The 17,040-nt window shown below is 45.8% G+C and overlaps 2 protein-coding genes across 4 annotated transcripts; one reads left to right on the top strand and one right to left on the bottom strand.

Moving 5' to 3' along the window:
- The first annotated feature begins 1,705 nt into the window (after positions 1-1,705).
- tedc1 (tubulin epsilon and delta complex 1) lies at positions 1,706-12,920 on the top strand. 2 transcript variants are annotated; one of them, XM_023951394.1, is made up of 8 exons: positions 1,706-1,979; positions 2,175-2,259; positions 5,006-5,208; positions 5,866-6,003; positions 8,057-8,119; positions 8,806-8,892; positions 10,674-10,811; positions 12,361-12,920. In XM_023951394.1, exons 1-8 carry the CDS (start codon positions 1,848-1,850, stop codon positions 12,667-12,669), a joined length of 1,155 nt encoding a protein of 384 aa, XP_023807162.1. In that variant the 5' UTR covers positions 1,706-1,847; the 3' UTR covers positions 12,670-12,920. The 2 variants fall into 2 exon arrangements, with proteins under 2 accessions (XP_023807162.1, XP_023807163.1); XM_023951395.1 differs by lacking the exon at positions 12,361-12,920 and adding an exon at positions 11,315-11,548.
- A 78-nt stretch (positions 12,921-12,998) lies between these two features.
- Positions 12,999-16,946, bottom strand: pth2 (parathyroid hormone 2). 2 transcript variants are annotated; one of them, XM_011490661.2, is made up of 4 exons: positions 15,454-16,946; positions 14,864-14,968; positions 14,532-14,705; positions 12,999-13,400 (listed from the first exon to the last, which is right to left on the bottom strand). In XM_011490661.2, exons 1-4 carry the CDS (start codon positions 15,573-15,575, stop codon positions 13,226-13,228), a joined length of 576 nt encoding a protein of 191 aa, XP_011488963.1. In that variant the 5' UTR covers positions 15,576-16,946; the 3' UTR covers positions 12,999-13,225. The 2 variants fall into 2 exon arrangements, with proteins under 2 accessions (XP_011488963.1, XP_011488962.1); XM_011490660.3 differs by having other exon boundaries at positions 13,029-13,400; positions 14,532-14,708.
- Between the last annotated feature and the right edge of the window lie 94 nt (positions 16,947-17,040).

The following is a 17,040-nucleotide window of genomic DNA, read 5'->3' as shown; positions in this document are numbered from 1 at the left end:
TGAAAATATTCTTGGAGGTGAATACAATAGATCGGTTTTTGATTTATTTCAAGCAATGTGTATGATGACATCATAATTACTCTTAACCGTTGTGCTATCTTTGATGACCCCACCCTTACATAGACGTGTTCTCCCTACCATGACAAAGGTGGATAAAGGTGGAGAGGATTTCATGTAATCCATGGACACCAGTGAAGATCACAGATCATTGAAGAAAAAAGGTTCAGCGCACTGTCTAGTGGGTCTAGATGACCCAACTCCCAATGGTAAAGTGCCTAGGATAGCACAAGGGTTAATCGTAAATAGACATATTTGCACATATTTCTGCAGCGCACACACATGACATGCTGATTTCCTCTCAGGGTCACAGACACCAATCCAGCTACTGTTGGGAAAGGGAGGACACGCTGAAGAGGTCAGCAGTCTGTTGTACACACTTCCAAATATATGGCAGTTCCAGGTATCACCTTTAAAAAAGCCCAAAGAAATAGATCAAATGTTCCATATGACAGGCTTATCAACTGAATGATGCTTCTAGGAAAATGTGTTGTCCACAAAGAGATTTTTAAAGTGTAAACTTTGATTTTCTTTCATAGGCATTTTTTCTGTTGTAATGTGTATGAGATGTAAAAAGCTGTGAAATAATTTTAAATGGTTGAAAAGATGAACCTAATGGAAACACCTGAGGATTAACTTTAACATGGATTTGATCCGAAATCATTTTGATGCTGTTTAATTTCCTTCTATTTTTATTTGTTTATTGTTATTAAAAAATCATAAAACATATCAGCATAATTATAAAACAGTTGGAGTAATTGAACAAAAGAAGATGGCAAAACAAAGACATATACAAACATATATGCTGATTCTAAGGGTTTTCATATGATTTTTTGTTCTTTGAACTGTGGCAAATTTTTCTGCTTTTTAAGTTTTCATGAATATCAATAAATGAAAATATAAATAAATCTCCGTATGGAAAAATATTTAAAAAGGGTTTAAGTTCTGAAAATGTACTTGTATGAACACAAAACTTGCCCAATATTATTAAAACATTATAAACTAAATCAAACAGGATGTTGTGTGAAATTACACCAGAAAATGTTTTTTCATTACTAAAACAGGACATTTCGAAGACCTCCCACAATGAAAATCACCCCAAAAACATAGAATATAAATTGATTAAAAAAAAGGTCAATATTTTCAGTGTTTTCAACACAGAAATGCAACTATTTTCCCAAAATCCAAATCTTAGTCTTAATTTTAAAAGTTCTTTACAGGATATACATTATGATTTAAAATTTACTTCTTCAGATTTTGGACTGGTTGGGAATTTTATGAAATTTGAAATCAGTTTGCTCACATTCTTTTTTGTATAGTGTTGTAAAATGTCAGTGTTTTTATTTTTAATTTTTAGATAAAAACAACAGTAATATGTCAAAATATATCAAAACTATTGTTGTTTTAAATTGTTGCCTGGCCTTCTTGCCTTGTCCTTACCTATTTTTATTTTGTTATATTTAATTTTATTTTTTGTATGCACATTTTAAATGTTTGCTAGCCCTAACTTGGTTTGTATATTATTATTATTATTATTATTATTATTATTATTATTATTATTATTATTATTATTAAAAACATGTGGCGGTTCCCCTCCGGAACAGCAGGGGGCGCTGGTAGCACCGGTTGCCACCGTCGACATACCTCAAGAATTTAAAGTAGGAGAGGAGGGAAAAGAGGAAGAGAGACAGCAGGAAAACAGTCCCTCACGGCTTTTGGATTTGGGGTGTAAAATGTGTGAAGTCGTCCAGCCTGTGCGCGTACTGTGCCGGTTCTGAATCGGTACCGTGATGCAGCGGGGTGTCGCTGTGGAAGTGAAGCAGCAGATCCAGACCCTCTGCAGACTTTTGCTGACTTCCGGTCTGAGCGACGTTCCCACTCCGGAGGCGTTTAGACAGGCCAAGTTTGGTGGACGGCTGGACGTATGTCGGCATATTTGTTCTGCTCTGTTTAGTTTACAGCTATGAGCTTTTTAAAGGCTGCATTTCAGCGTAAGTGAGAGCAGTCCTCACCTCCTGCAGGCTGAAGAGTTTCTCTGAAGTTTGCAGGCGGAAGGCTGCTGTTACTGGACGTTCATCAACAGAACTGACTAAATCAGCCTCTGCTTGTGTTTCCAGGAGGATCAGTTCTGGAAGCTCGTGGAAAACCTGATCCTAGCCACAGGAACCGTTTCCTCCACGGGTCAGGAACATCTGAAGGCGGGTCAGTGAGGTTGACCTCATTTTCAGCTGCAGTTACTGCTGGCAGAAGGCCGGACTGAGAAATCTGACTTTAGTGCAGATGTTTGTTTCCACGTAACCCCCCCCCGAGGAGGCTGAACGCCTACAGTCCTCAGTCTTTCACTTTCGGCTTCTCCTATCTTCCTCCTGCCTCCTCATCATCTTCATCTGCTCTTCCTCCTGCCTCCTCATCATCTTCATCTGCTCTTCCTCCTGCCTCCTCATCATCTTCCTCTGCTCTTCCTCCTGCCTCATCATCTTCATCTGCTCTTCCTCCTGCCTCCTCATCATCTTCCTCTGCTCTTCCTCCTGCCTCATCATCTTCCTCTGCTCTTCCTCCTGCCCTTCATCATCTTCCTCTGCTCTTCCTCCTGCCTCATCATCTTCCTCTGCTCTTCCTCCTGCCTCCTCATCATCTTCCTCTGCTCTTCCTCCTGCCCTTCATCATCTTCCTCTGCTCTTCCTCCTGCCTCATCATCTTCCTCTGCTCTTCCTCCTGCCTCCTCATCCTCTTCTGCTCTTCCTCCTGCCTCTTCATCATCTTCATCTGCTCTTCCTCCTGCCTCCTCATCATCTTCATCTGCTCTTCCTCCTGCCTCCTCATCATCTTCCTCTGCTCTTCCTCCTGCCTCCTCCTCATCTTCCTCTGCTCTTCCTCCTGCCTCCTCCTCATCTTCCTCTGCTCTTCCTCCTGCCTCATCATCTTCCTCTGCTCTTCCTCCTGCCCTTCATCATCTTCCTCTGCTCTTCCTCCTGCCTCATCATCTTCCTCTGCTCTTCCTCCTGCCCTTCATCATCTTCCTCTGCTCTTCCTCCTGCCTCATCATCTTCCTCTGCTCTTCCTCCTGCCCTTCATCATCTTCCTCTGCTCTTCCTCCTGCCTCATCATCTTCCTCTGCTCTTCCTCCTGCCCTTCATCATCTTCCTCGGCTCTTCCTCCTGCCTCATCATCATCTTCCTCTGCTCTTCCTCCTGCCTCATCATCTTCCTCTGCTCTTCCTCCTGCCCTTCATCATCTTCCTCGGCTCTTCCTCCTGCCTCATCATCATCTTCCTCTGCTCTTCCTCCTGCCTCTTCATCATCTTCATCTGCTATTCCTCCTGCCTCCTCATCATCTTCCTCTGCTCTTCCTCCTGCCCTTCATCATCTTCCTCTGCTCTTCCTCCTGCCTCCTCATCATCTTCCTCTGCTCTTCCTCCTGCCTCATCATCTTCCTCTGCTCTTCCTCCTGCCTCCTCCTCATCTTCCTCTGCTCTTCCTCCTGCCTCCTCATCATCTTCCTCTGCTCTTCCTCCTGCCTCATCATCTTCCTCTGCTCTTCCTCCTGCCCTTCATCATCTTCCTCTGCTCTTCCTCCTGCCTCATCATCTTCCTCTGCTCTTCCTCCTGCCCTTCATCATCTTCCTATGCTCTTCCTCCTGCCCTTCATCATCTTCCTATGCTCTTCCTCCTGCCTCATCATCTTCCTCTGCTCTTCCTCCTGCCCTTCATCATCTTCCTCTGCTCTTCCTCCTGCCTCATCATCTTCCTCTGCTCTTCCTCCTGCCTCCTCATCCTCTTCTGCTCTTCCTCCTGCCTCTTCATCATCTTCATCTGCTCTTCCTCCTGCCTCCTCATCATCTTCATCTGCTCTTCCTCCTGCCTCCTCATCATCTTCCTCTGCTCTTCCTCCTGCCCTTCATCATCTTCCTCTGCTCTTCCTCCTGCCTCATCATCTTCCTCTGCTCTTCCTCCTGCCTCACCATCTTCCTCTGCTCTTCCTCCTGCCCTTCATCATCTTCCTCTGCTCTTCCTCCTGCCTCATCATCTTCCTCTGCTCTTCCTCCTGCCCTTCATCATCTTCCTCTGCTCTTCCTCCTGCCTCCTCATCATCTTCCTCTGCTCTTCCTCCTGCCCTTCATCATCTTCCTCTGCTCTTCCTCCTGCCTCCTCATCATCTTCCTCTGCTCTTCCTCCTGCCTCATCATCTTCCTCTGCTCTTCCTCCTGCCTCCTCCTCATCTTCCTCTGCTCTTCCTCCTGCCTCCTCCTCATCTTCCTCTGCTCTTCCTCCTGCCTCCTCATCATCTTCCTCTGCTCTTCCTCCTGCCTCATCATCTTCCTCTGCTCTTCCTCCTGCCTCATCATCTTCCTCTGCTCTTCCTCCTGCCCTTCATCATCTTCCTCTGCTCTTCCTCCTGCCCTTCATCATCTTCCTCTGCTCTTCCTCCTGCCTCATCATCTTCCTCTGCTCTTCCTCCTGCCTCATCATCTTCCTCTGCTCTTCCTCCTGCCCTTCATCATCTTCCTCGGCTCTTCCTCCTGCCTCATCATCTTCCTCTGCTCTTCCTCCTGCCTCATCCTCCTCATCTTCTGCTCTTCCTCCTGCCTCCCTCATCAGCCCTACAGCTTTCTTTCCTGTCTATTTTCCCTGTTTCCACACGTCTTTATCCATCTTCACTCCCTTTTTGCCTCTTTTCCACACATTCAGTTTCTCTGAACAGCTTCTTATTTATTATTTCATCTCTTGTCATTTCTTATCCTCCACTCAGTTTCATCAGCGTCATTTCAGCCACACACACACCTCCAGACCCTTTAATCATTTTAAAATGCTTCAATCTTTCAGTTCTAACTAATTGTCTTGTCATTTTTTAGGAACACTGTCTTTTTCATCATGAAATCCTTTGTCCTGCTTTGCATATTCAGACACGGTTTTTGTGCATCAGTAGAAGTTTTCTTGGTGTGATTCAGATCGCAGGAAGCTGGTCGCTGCCGGTCTGTGGCAGACTGGATACCACGCTCCCTGGATGCTTCAGGATGAGGCCGATGGAGGAAGTTTCTCCTGCAGAGACCTTCTTCTGGCATCGGGCTGGCTCCTCGCTACAGGAAGTCTTGAGAAACTGTTAGTCCATCAAGTTCAACAGCTAGACAAGATGCTACTGACGCCCGTTTTGGTAAGAATGCATCACTGTGTATGGCAGGGGTCGGCAACCTTTACCACTCAAAGAGCCATTTGGATGACATTGTTGGGACACCGGGAGTCACATAGAACTTTACTCAGAAAATGTCTACATTCAGATTTTATTTTTTTAAACCTAATAAACAGCCGGTCAGTTTTTTGTTTTATTTTATTTATTGTTTTATTTTTTAAATGATTTTTATGAACCTTTCCTGTTTCCTGCTTGCCGACCGTAGTCGTCAGCTCAGGGGAGCCGTTCCAGGGACGAGCAGCTCGCCTGGTTCCGACCCGCTTCTGGTTCAGATCTGCTCACAAAAATACAACAGCTGGTGGACAGACGAGCCGAAGATATTCTGCATGATGAGGCTTTAATTCCCTGTGTCTTTTTAGAAGAACTTTCCATCCCATAAAAAAAAAACTCTGGCGTTCACAGCTGTAGACACACCCCCTCCACACGTTCACGCTGCTCTCTTCCTCCTGCCTGCTGGCACGTCCCAACACTGTTAAAGGCGTCACAACGATGTAAGAACATAACAGTTATTTTATAAAACCACAGAGAGCCGCAGGTTGCCGACCCCGGTCTATGCATTACACCTTTCTGGTTTGATAAAGTCTCCGCTCAGTAATATTTTTTACACCTTTTGTGTTTTAGGTGAAGTCCAAGCTTTGCCCTGAGCTCCAGTTTGATGCTGCGTCCCTGAGAAGACTTCATTGGCTCTTTGGGAGTTTAAGACACCAACGACGAAGCCTGCTTTCCTTGCTCCGTGTGCGAACTGGAGCCCTTTACAAGGTGAGGCCTCTTCCATCTCTGGGAGCGGGCAGCTCTGCTGGAAGTGATGCAGAGAAAATCAACTGTTTGGACCCACAGCACCCTGTTTTCATGGTGACCACATCTGCTTCATGTGAGCGGCCCGTCACTGTATTACAAAGACACTGTGCTGTGTACAACAACGGATGCACCTTTGTTTCATGAAGTCACTGAATACCGACAGCTCTTGCTAGCGTATGGAGTAAAAAAGTCATCGTCCAAAATTCACTCATAAAAAGCGGGGTGGGAGAGGCGGCGGTGAACAGTTTTACGAGCAGATAGACGAGACTTTCTGTGCACAGACTTCATGGACGACCTGGTGGGTCAGCTTTGTGGTGTGAACAAAACAGGACTTCCTCAGAGGAGGAAGCTGAGGATCCCTGTCCTAAGTCCATCGCCTCAGTCCAGAGTCCATCGCCTCAGTCCCGAGTCCATCGCCTCAGTCCAGAGTCCATCGCCTCAGTCCCGAGTCCATCGCCTCAGTCCCGAGTCCATCATCTCAGTCCCGAGTCCATCGCCTCAGTCCATAGTCCATCGCCTCAGTCCCGAGTCCATGGCCTCAGTCCCGAGTCCATGGCCTCAGTCCCGAGTCCATGGCCTCAGTCCCGAGTCCATGGCCTCAGTCCCGAGTCCATGGCCTCAGTCCCGAGTCCATGGCCTCAGTCCCGAGTCCATCGCCTCAGTCCCGAGTCCATCGCCTCAGTCCCGAGTCCATCGCCTCAGTCCCGAGTCCATGGCCTCAGTCCCGAGTCCATGGCCTCAGTCCCGAGTCCATGGCCTCAGTCCCGAGTCCATGGCCTCAGTCCCGAGTCCATGGCCTCAGTCCAGAGTCCAACGCCTCAGTCCCGAGTCCGTGGCCTCAGTCCCGAGTCCGTGGCCTCAGTCCCGAGTCCGGGGCCTCAGTCCCGAGTCCGGGGCCTCAGTCCCGAGTCCGTGGCCTCAGTCCCGAGTCCGTGGCCTCAGTCCCGAGTCCGTGGCCTCAGTCCCGAGTCCGTGGCCTCAGTCCCGAGTCCGTGGCCTCTGTTTCGGGTCCGTGGCCTCTGTTTCGGGTCCGTGGCCTCTGTTTCGGGTCCGTGGCCTCTGTTTCGGGTCCGTGGCCTCTGTTTCGGGTCCGTGGCCTCTGTCTCGAGTCCGTGGCCTCAGTGCCGAGTCCGTGGCCTCAGTGCCGAGTCCGTGGCCTCAGTGCCGAGTCCATGGCCTCAGTGCCGAGTCCATGGCCTCAGTCCCGAGTTCATCTCTTCAGTCCCGAGTTCATCTCTTCAGTCCCGAGTTCATCGCTTCAGTCCTTAGCCAATCATCTCAGTCCCGAGTCCATCATCTCAGTCTCGAGTCCATCATCTCAGTCCCGAGTCCATGGCCTCTGTCTCGAGTCCATGGCCTCTGTCTCGAGTCCATGGCCTCAGTGCCGAGTCCATGGCCTCAGTGCCGAGTCCATGGCCTCAGTGCCGAGTCCATGGCCTCAGTGCCGAGTTCATCGCTTCAGTCCCGAGTTCATCGCTTCAGTCCTTAGCCAATCATCTCAGTCCCGAGTCCATCATCTCAGTCTCGAGTCCATCATCTCAGTCTCGAGTCCATGGCCTCTGTCTCGAGTCCATGGCCTCTGTCTCGAGTCCATGGCCTCAGTGCCGAGTCCATCATCTCAGTCCCGACTCCATCATCTCAGCCCATCCCCCACCCACACACTGATGGCTGCTCCACTGGCACCAACCTGTAACAGTCAGGAGCAACGTGGGTTTCCGTGTTTTGCCCAAGGACACTTTGGTAAGTGGTCAGTGGTCAATGGCGTTTACTTATAAAGCGCTTTACAGTCACAGACCATCCTCCCATTCACACACTGGTGGCGGCTCATCTGCTGAACACTGGCGCTAACCTTCCACCAGAGGCAAGGTGGGGTTCAGTGTCTTGCTTGAGGACACTTTGACACATGGGGGGGGGGCAAGACGGAAATTGGTCCTACAAGCCTCTGATCAGAGGTCGACCCCTGTACAAGTAAACAATTGGAGCCTTGTCTTCTATAGTTATCTTTTTTTTCCAGGTTCTTTCTGCGAGTGTTTGGTCATGTGACTCTAGTGGCCAAAGTTCTGAAGCGCTGCAGAAGGTAAGCATGGGATCTGATCTAAAAATGACTCTGTGCAACAATTCGGCAATATTTCTGACAAAAGATCAAATGTACTTCATAAAATACATGTTTCTAAATACATGCATTTCTAAAGTCCTCGAGATCACATTAAAGGATTCGAAGCAGAAAGAGTAGATTTGCTTCAATGACTTGATCCAATTATTAAAGAATGAAGTTTAAAACGATGCTTCAATGCGGAAGTCTGTCTGTCGGCAGCAGTTCTCCATGTTTTGATGTCACAGTAAATCTGATCCAGATCAAGAGAACCATGAAGAACAGGAATGTCACACGGATGAAATCCAGCCTGAAGGATTTTTAGACTTGATGTAAATTCTTGGCTAAACTTTTCCTTTTTATTTCATGGATATGTTGTATTTTTTCAGAATGCAGAGGCTTCATTTGACCACAGTCCCAAAATGAAGCCTTTGCTGCTGTTTGTCTGTTCCGCTAATTGATGGAAATCATTTCCTAAAATACTTACGTTGCTACTTTTTTATTTGTTTGGAGGAGTCTGGCCTAATTGGACCAGAAAAGAAAATGTACAGTCTGAGCTTCTGGTTTTCCCTGGTGTGTCCTGTGCAGGAGCAGTATTTTGTGCTTGATCACTTCCTGACATTCATTTTCCATCAGTGACAGTTGCATTCTTGTGCTGTTCTCTGCTGTAGGACTTGGCTGGTTTGCAGAAACTCTGTGGTCTTCTAGAATTATATGTGAGGTGGAAAGAGGAAGAGAAAGTCTTCTGGACTTGGATGGTATGGAACAGTTACTCTCTGAAACACAAAACACATTTTACACTCGGGTGAAGCAATATTTGGAATATCAGCTGGCTGCTTTGAGGCCCTGAATGAATTAATGGCTCTAAACCCTCCCCCACGGCCAAACAAGTGAGGGGAGAGATTCTAGACCAGAGGGGTCCAGTCCTGTTCCTCTAGACTGGACCAGTTTTCAGAACCCCTCCCACTGCTGATCACCCAATCCAATGAGAAGCAGCAACACCAAGGGCGAATGGAGGAGCAAGATCCTGTATCTGGGGAGCTCCTGAAAGCTCAGAATGTTTTCTGGAACCAGTTGGAACGATTTCTGGAACCAGTTAGAAGATTTTCTGGAACCAGTTTGAACGTTTTTTGGAACCAGTTAGAACGTTTTCTGGATCCAGTTATAAAGATTTTCTGGTTCCAGTTTGAACGTTTTCTGGGTCCAGTTAGAACGTTTTCTGGATCCAGTTAGAACATTTTCTGGGTCCAGTTTGAACGTTTTTTGGAACCAGTTAGAACGTTTTCTGGATCCAGTTATAAAGATTTTCTGGATCCAGTTTGAATGTTTTCTGGAACCAGTTGGAACGATTTCTGGAACCAGTTAGAAGATTTTCTGGAACCAGTTTGAATGTTTTCTGGAACCAGTTTGAATGTTTTCTGGAACCAGTTTGAATGTTTTCTGGAACCAGTTTGAACGTTTTCTGGATCCAGTTATAAAAATTTTCTGGATCCAGTTTGAACGTTTTCTGGAACCAGTTAGAACGTTTTCTGGATCCAGTTTGAACGTTTTCTGGAACCAGTTTGAACGTTTTCTGGAACCAGTTAGATTTTCTGGAACCAATTTCAATGTTTTCTGGAACCAGTTTGAACGTTTTCTGGAACCAGTGAGAAGGTTTTCTGGAACCAGTTAGTAGGTTTTCTGGATCCAGTTAGGTTTTCTGGATCCAGTTAGATTTTCTGGAACCAGTTTGAATGTTTTTTGGAACCAGTTTGAATGTTTTCTGGACCCAAATAAAACGTTTTCCGGAACCAGTTTGTACGTTTTCTGGATCCAGTTTAAACGTTTTTTGGAACCAGTTAGAACCTTTTCTGGATCCAGGTATAACGTTTTCTGGATCCAGTTATAAAGATTTTCTGGAACCAGTTCGAATGTTTTCTGGAACCAGTTTGAACCTTTTCTGGATCCAGGTAGAACCTTTTTTTGGAACCAGTTACAAGATTCTCTGGAACCAGTTTGAATGTTTTCTGGAACCAGTTTGAATGTTTTTTGGAACCAGTTAGAACGTTTTCTGGATCCAGTTAGAACGTTTTCTGGATCCAGTTAGAACGTTTTCTGGATCCAGGTAGAACGTTTTCTGGATCCAGTTATAAAGATTTTCTGGTACCAGTTCGAATGTTTTCTGGAACCAGTTTGAACGTTTTCTGGAACCAGTTGGAAGTTTTTTCTCTGGAACCAGATAGAACCTTCTGCTCTCTCTGTGAGCCGTGTGGGAGAGAAGCTGCAGGAGAATGTCTGGACGATCTCATGAACCCTATTGGAGACGTGATTACTGATGTTTTAGACCAGAGGAAATTTCCGAATAAAAGCACTTCCATTGTATATATACTTCTGTTTTGAGTTTAAGTATTGTGAGTTATTGTGTTGTTGAGTTATTCTGTGGTGTTGTGAGTTATTGTGTTGCGTAGTGGGTTAATTTTTAAGTGTTTAAACAAATTGTAGTGTGTTATGTTGTGTAGCTAAAACTCCTTTTGGATCTTCCCTGATTTCCCTCCTTTAGGACAGTGTGGTGCAGTGTCATCTGAAAGAGTCTCATGGCGAGCCGTCTTCACAAACCCCCAGTAGGAGCACGACGGCTTGTTGCCATGGAAACCAGGCCTGGGAGAAACTGGAGGGTTTGCTTTTGAGCGTTGAACAGGTGTGTGGCATTTATGTGGCGTTCTTGCAGACGTTTGAGTGAAAATAAACTGCAGGCTTTAACTGAAGGCTGTTGACGTGGTTCTGTTAGGACAGCAATCGCTTCGTCATTTGGTTCATCTTATGTTAAAGTAAAAAGTTAAGCAGTAAATTACGTCACAAACTCCAATATTTTCTAAAAGTGGTTCAGGTTTTGGAGTTAAAAACCATGAAGCTTTTATGGAGATGTGACGTTTGCAAATGAACCAAATCTCTTAAACAGCTCCTTATCGAGCCGGGACGGACTGGGAACCAGTCAGCCCAGTCGTCTTTCTGGACTTGAAGTCAGGAGTTTTTGAGTTTTGCTGTTTAGTTAAAAATCTTCACCAGAAGCTTTGGCGTGGAGCTTTAAAGTAGCCTGATTTGTGTTTTGTATCAATGGTAGGTTTCTATAGATTCCATCTATTGTAAGAACTGTTGATTACAATAAGTTTCCAGCACATGTCCTTATCTTCATGTGTTCAGAAGTTCTTCAAGGACAGAATCGTGCTATAAAGGGAACTGCAAGAACATCTGCTGCATCAGACTTTGATTCTGGAAAGGAACTTGTGTTTGCTTCTGTCAGAGTAAAAGAAATCAACATTGTTACACGGCCTTATAAAATAATGGAATTTCATTATTGTCAATATTTCAAAGCTACGTGTTACAAATAAAAGGTGTAATAAGCACTAAAACACAAATAAAGTGCATTTTTATAAACAGTGTGGTGCATTCAGGGGTATCAAATCAAATCAGATCCCACTTTATTTATAAAATAGCGCTTCTCATGCATGTTGCGCAGCTCGAAGCGCTTTAACATTAAAAACAGAAAACACACATTACAGTAAAAACCCAACCCACCCTTCCCCCTTCCCACTGCCCTCCATTAAAACATATGACCCATGACAATATTGACTATGCAAGTTTGAATAACTAAATAAGCAAACAAAAAAGTAAGTTAGTGAGAAACTGGACCGAATGGTTGTTTTAGCGTTAGGTTGCAGACCCGGTTTAGCTGTTGCAGTAGTGACACAACTCAAAGTACACAAACGCACTCTTTTTACAAAGGCTACATAGTGATCTTGCTGTCAACTCAGAGGATATGGAAGTGGAATATTTACCATGACTTTAACATCTTGTCCACACAAATAAATAAAGCTAACTGAATTACAGGTAGGAAATCTGAGTTTGAATTATTCTGATCCAGATCTCAGCCCATCAATCCTCCCTGTGATTATTTCCAGGACAAAAGGAATAAAGTCCAGACTGGCTTCTTAAAAGTGACTAAATATGAAATGAGCCAAAGAGCCAGTCATTTGAATGACTCTCTGAAAAGATTCAGCTCCCTCCAAAGAGCCATAGATCCCATCTCAACTCTGTTCTGCGTTTGACACCAAACAGGGTTTATTCTCTGACAGAAATGTGATTTTATTTCAGCCAATGCTGTGGACTGAGGGGGGGCCTTTTCTGCTGAGGGGGGCAGACTAGGTCTGCTGCATTTTAAAGCGATTTTTCTCTTCGCGTATTCACAGAACAGTCGTGCGGAGCGGAAACGTGGAGACGGTGGACGGGGAGCCTCCTCGTCTTCCTCTTGGGGCTTCCTCTCCTCGCCTCCCATCACTGCCGTGTGTTTGGTCAAGCTGCAGACTGAACGCCAAGCGGGGCGCAGCGGCCGCACGGCAGAGGACCGGCACGAGCTCCCAGCATGCCGAGCTGCAGAGCTGCTGCGGAGCACCGAGGAGCAGCTGCTGCAGAGGCGGCACAGGCGAAGGCTGGCCAACAGGATGCAGCTGCAGGACGTGACTGCGAGGCTGGAAGAGCTGCTCATGATACCACTCTGAGCCTTTGTGACGCTCAGAACTCGCCTCGATATCCTCAATATTTCTGTGAAACTCGACTTCCACAGAACATTAGACGTAGACCTCTGATACTTGACAGAAACTGTGTCCCATGGCGTCCGTCACATCCGTGTACCTCTCTGTTTTGGCGGCAGTTGGTGTATTTCTGAGGCTCCTCGTGTTTCTGCAGGTAAACGCTGCTCTGGACTCTCGTCCTCATCGGTCCACAGACCCGGCTCTTTTTTTTTTTTTTTACACAAAAAGTAACAGAAGGATCAAAAGGTTTCACTTTATTTAAATATGATTCTGTTCCAAGTCAAACACAAACCTCATTATTGCACACAAGAATTTATTAACAGGAATAGCAAACATAGTTTTTATTAGAGACGAGGAGCTCCTGTGCCGTGTGCAGTCAGCACGTCTGCTCATGCAAACAGCCTCTCAGGAGAACGAGAGGCGGCGTTGGCTCCAAACGCTTGGGACTCCGAACCGCATCTGAACTGTCCTTTAAAGGCGTTAACCACTGAAATCTTCAGCAACTAGTTTCAGAAGGAGCTCTTTAAGAATTAACCACCAAAAGCTTCTGCATGTAGGAGTTGAGCCACTTCTGCCTCTCCATGGCCGTCAGGAGTTTATTCTTCTCTCTGAAGGCGGCGTCGTCGGCCACCACCATGTTCCTCTTAAGCAGCCGGGCGCCGTCAGATGTCCACTCGGGCGGCCACATCCCGTCCATGCTGCACGCAGAAAACAGAGACTCGCTGACACGTTTCTGAGGAAACGGAGCAGCCTGAAGGAAATCACAGTCCCTCACTTCCTCCTAACCTTACATTTCTTAGAATCTCATTTTTTAGCTCCTTTCTGATGGAGAAAGCCCCGCGTCCCGTCTGCCTCAGAGAACTTTGTCTGAATCTATGAATATATGATATATTTCTGATCAACATTAAGTGAGAATCGTTTCAATGTATCTGGAAAGCTGTGGAAACGGACAAACGGACAGCAGACGCTGACCCAAATGTTCTTTTGAGATAATCTGTTTACAACAATTCCTATTATTTTGATAAAATTCAAAGTATATCAGAAAGGAATTTGCATTGTGTGTGTGTGGGGGGGGGGGTCATCTGATATTTGAAAAATCAAACTTTCCATTCGTGAAACAAAATCTCCATTGAATTCTCATATTTTGAATCCATTGTAGACACAAAAATGGCTCGTCGCGTCACCTGACAGGTGAGAGCAGACCAGCAGGAGCTAAACTCTACAGGGAACACATCTGCCTCCTGTTCTTGTAGTTTTATACAATAACAACCAAACTGCCACTTTATTTACCAGAGTTGGACGTCCGAAATTTAAAGACAAAAGGAACAGAAAGTTAAACGGATAAAGACGGCTGTGCATTTATCCACTGAAGGTGTATTTGGACGATAATAATAATGGATTAGATTTATCTGCGCTTTTCCAGACACCCAAAGCGCTTACATTGCGGCCATTATTCATTCACTCCTCATTCATACTTGGTGATGGTAAACTACAGTTGTAGCCACAGCTGCCCTGGGGCAGACTGACAGAGGTGTGGCTGCCATTTTGCGCCTACGGCTCCTCTGACCATCACCGGGATCATCCATGCACATTCACACACCAGTGGAGCCACACTGGAGGCAAGGAGGGTGAAGTGTCTTGCCCAGGGACAAACGACATTTTTGGCTGGTGGGAGCGGGGAATCGAACCGCCAACCCTTCGATCATTGGACGACCCGCTCAACCACCTAGGCCACTGTCGCCCCTGATGCTAGTGTGGGATTTCTCTTCTCCGAGCAGTTCCAACTACGACCTCTGAATCCCTGAGGACACAGCAAAGCTCACAGCCACCTGGAGTCCGTCCTCTCTGGGGTGAAAAGCCACGCCTCCCTCAAAAGGCCCGTCTTACTGGCCGCCGCTCGGACGCTCGGCGGTGACAGCATTTGAATATTCCAGTCGTGGAGGGAAATGGAAGGGAAGACCACGTCCCATTCATCCTGCTTTGGATTCTCTGGATCCTCAGAGCTTCTAGAGTCAGGAGGAGAGAATAACGTTAAATGTGTCATGTTTTTGGTTTAGAATACACGCAAGTCTATGCTAATGTGCAAAACCTCACTACAATGTAAACGTCTCTCGCCTTACAGGTTCAGAATGTGAATGTAAAGACGTGATTTCATAAACACCTGAGAGGGAGACGAGTCTGAGGAAAGCCAGACACCATGGAGATCATACCCATAATGCAAAGCAACAGGAAGGACATGCGAGGAAACACAGGAATCCTAGACATACTAAAAAGACAGAACAAATACACGTTAAATGAACGACTTTCATTTCTGAAGTAGTGGTTGTTCCTCCTAAAGCACACTAAAAAAAACAAGCTTTCCAACCCCTCATTTCTGTAGAATACATGTAGACAGAAAGGATTTCATCTACATGCCAGACGACACACTATATATAGTCATACGTTTGGATTTGGGGTCATTTTTGATGAAGTTTTGACCCAGTGAGAGAAGAAAAGTGTGCAGGACGTCAAGACATGCAAAGACACAGAAGCACAAGTAGAAATTATAAATAAAGCTTGATGTGCGCTCTTTACTTTTTTCAAGTATTTAAAGATACATACATATATCAACAGAGAGTATCCCAGAAAGTCTGGGATTTGCTTTTCACTATTGCAAAATAGGCACATTTTTTGTTCTCTTCTTACATAACAAATGTCAGGTTTGTGAAGTAACTTTTGATCCATGCTTGTAGGATTTAGAGGGATTCTTACCTTTGAGGGTCTGATGGATGGAGCTTCAGCTGAAACACTGACGGAGACGAACTGCAGCCAAAAAGCAGCAAAGACAAACGTCTATTTATGGAAATTCTTGTATGGCTTTTAGGATTTATCATGAATTCCTCTGGATCTTTTCCAGCAACGTGGAAGTGGAAGGTGGTCAAGCACGACCAGTGTCCTGTCTTTTATACCAGTACACCCTGGACAGAAGCGTAAACCCCCGTCAGCCACGCCCACTCACAAACGCACACCTGCTTCCCAAGATCAGTCATTTCAGCTTCTGAGGCGACGAGTACTGTGGGAAAGTTAAGGAGCTTATTAGTGTCCCGTTTCTAAATCTGGTGCTCCTGCAGGACAAAAAATGCATCTTATTACTGAATGTCAACACAAGGCTGTGTGAGGATGTGTGCACATGCTGGTTCAACATAGAGTAAAATAAGAGAGAACTTCATTGGAGCAGAGCTGTTTCATCTCGAGCAAAGAGGGAAGAAGCTGGAAAAACAGCAGCTCATTTATCTGAACACATGTAACTAAAAAGATTTTCATGCTTCATTTCTGTCCTGTAACCTGATTCCTATTGCACATCTGATCACTTTATTTTTCATGTTATTTGTAATGAATGTCTCTTTTTCAAAGGGTAAATGTAGAAAATGAACCCCTTCAGACCTGGCGTCCAGGTGACGTGGACGTCACAATTAAATTACCACAGAGGTTAAGTAACGGGTAAAGTAGCCAAAGCAGTGATACAAAACATTTACGCTATGTGACCGGAACTTCTTTTTTAGACGTGCGGTTATCACTTTTCAATGCACACGCAGCATCCAATGAGAATCGAGTATTCAGCCAGACTATGGTGTAATTCTGCTTAACTGGAGCCATGTCAGAGAAATGAAAATGGTCCAATGAGAGCTCAGGTCTTCAGGGGTCAAGGATCGGATTGATCTGACGGAAAAGCCGAGACGTCTGTTCACTTTAAAAACCCAGAACGGCCGCGTGAAAAAGCTTTTCATCGGGGGAACCAGCACAGCGACAGACTACGCTCTACATAGTAAACAGATGCTGGATGTGCTTTGACAGCATCTCTGTGTTCTCTCACAGAGGTCAACCTTCCCCGCTGAACGACCTCATCAGCCAGCAACCCTCCACGTCCAAATTGGACAAATCCATTGACATGAACACGACGCGCGTTGGCGTCAAACTGCCTCTTTGTGCAGTCGGCTGCGGAAATAGAAACGGCACCAAAGAAAACTCCGTTAGTCGTCTTCAGAGCTCGCCACGTGAACGCCTTGTTATGGGCCCTGTTGGAAATAATGACCTGCAGGCAGGAAGCAGCTGCTGTTAACAATGAGCTCTGGACCCGCTTTTTGACTTAACATAGAATAACTAGCTTCCTCCCAAAAGCCCGTCTGTCACGCCGCTAAAGGGGCCATCAGGAACTCTGAGTTCTTTCCTTCATTCATTCATTTGAAACTCGAGCTTTCATGTCCATCCTGTTGTCTGGAAGCCGCTCATTTGCTGCAGTTCTATTTGGCATTGATGTCAATGACGGGAGTTGAACCAGCAGCTGGATAAAATGTGGTG

This window comes from Oryzias latipes, chromosome 22 (assembly GCF_002234675.1).
Source record: "Oryzias latipes chromosome 22, ASM223467v1".
Lineage (NCBI taxonomy): Eukaryota > Metazoa > Chordata > Actinopteri > Beloniformes > Adrianichthyidae > Oryzias > Oryzias latipes.
The sequence above is the reverse complement of the archived record's forward strand: the minus strand, read 5'-3'. Positions and strand labels throughout refer to the sequence as shown.

What these genes read in the sequence shown, in the direction of transcription:
- pth2 (XM_011490660.3), bottom strand. Translation starts at nt 15,575, where the DNA reads ATGATAAATCCTAAAAGCCATACAAGAATTTCCATAAATAGACGTTTG. An exon ending in CATCCATCAGACCCTCAAAG is followed by an intron (nt 14,969 to 15,453) that starts GTAAGAATCCCT and finishes CTGTCTTTTTAG; the next exon opens with TATGTCTAGGATTCCTGTGT. An exon ending in CAGACTCGTCTCCCTCTCAG is followed by an intron (nt 14,709 to 14,863) that starts GTGTTTATGAAA and finishes TCCTGACTCTAG; the next exon opens with AAGCTCTGAGGATCCAGAGA.
- tedc1 (XM_023951394.1), top strand. Translation starts at nt 1,848, where the DNA reads ATGCAGCGGGGTGTCGCTGTGGAAGTGAAGCAGCAGATCCAGACCCTC. An exon ending in TCAGGAACATCTGAAGGCGG is followed by an intron (nt 2,260 to 5,005) that starts GTCAGTGAGGTT and finishes GGTGTGATTCAG; the next exon opens with ATCGCAGGAAGCTGGTCGCT. An exon ending in GAACTGGAGCCCTTTACAAG is followed by an intron (nt 6,004 to 8,056) that starts GTGAGGCCTCTT and finishes TTTTTTTTCCAG; the next exon opens with GTTCTTTCTGCGAGTGTTTG.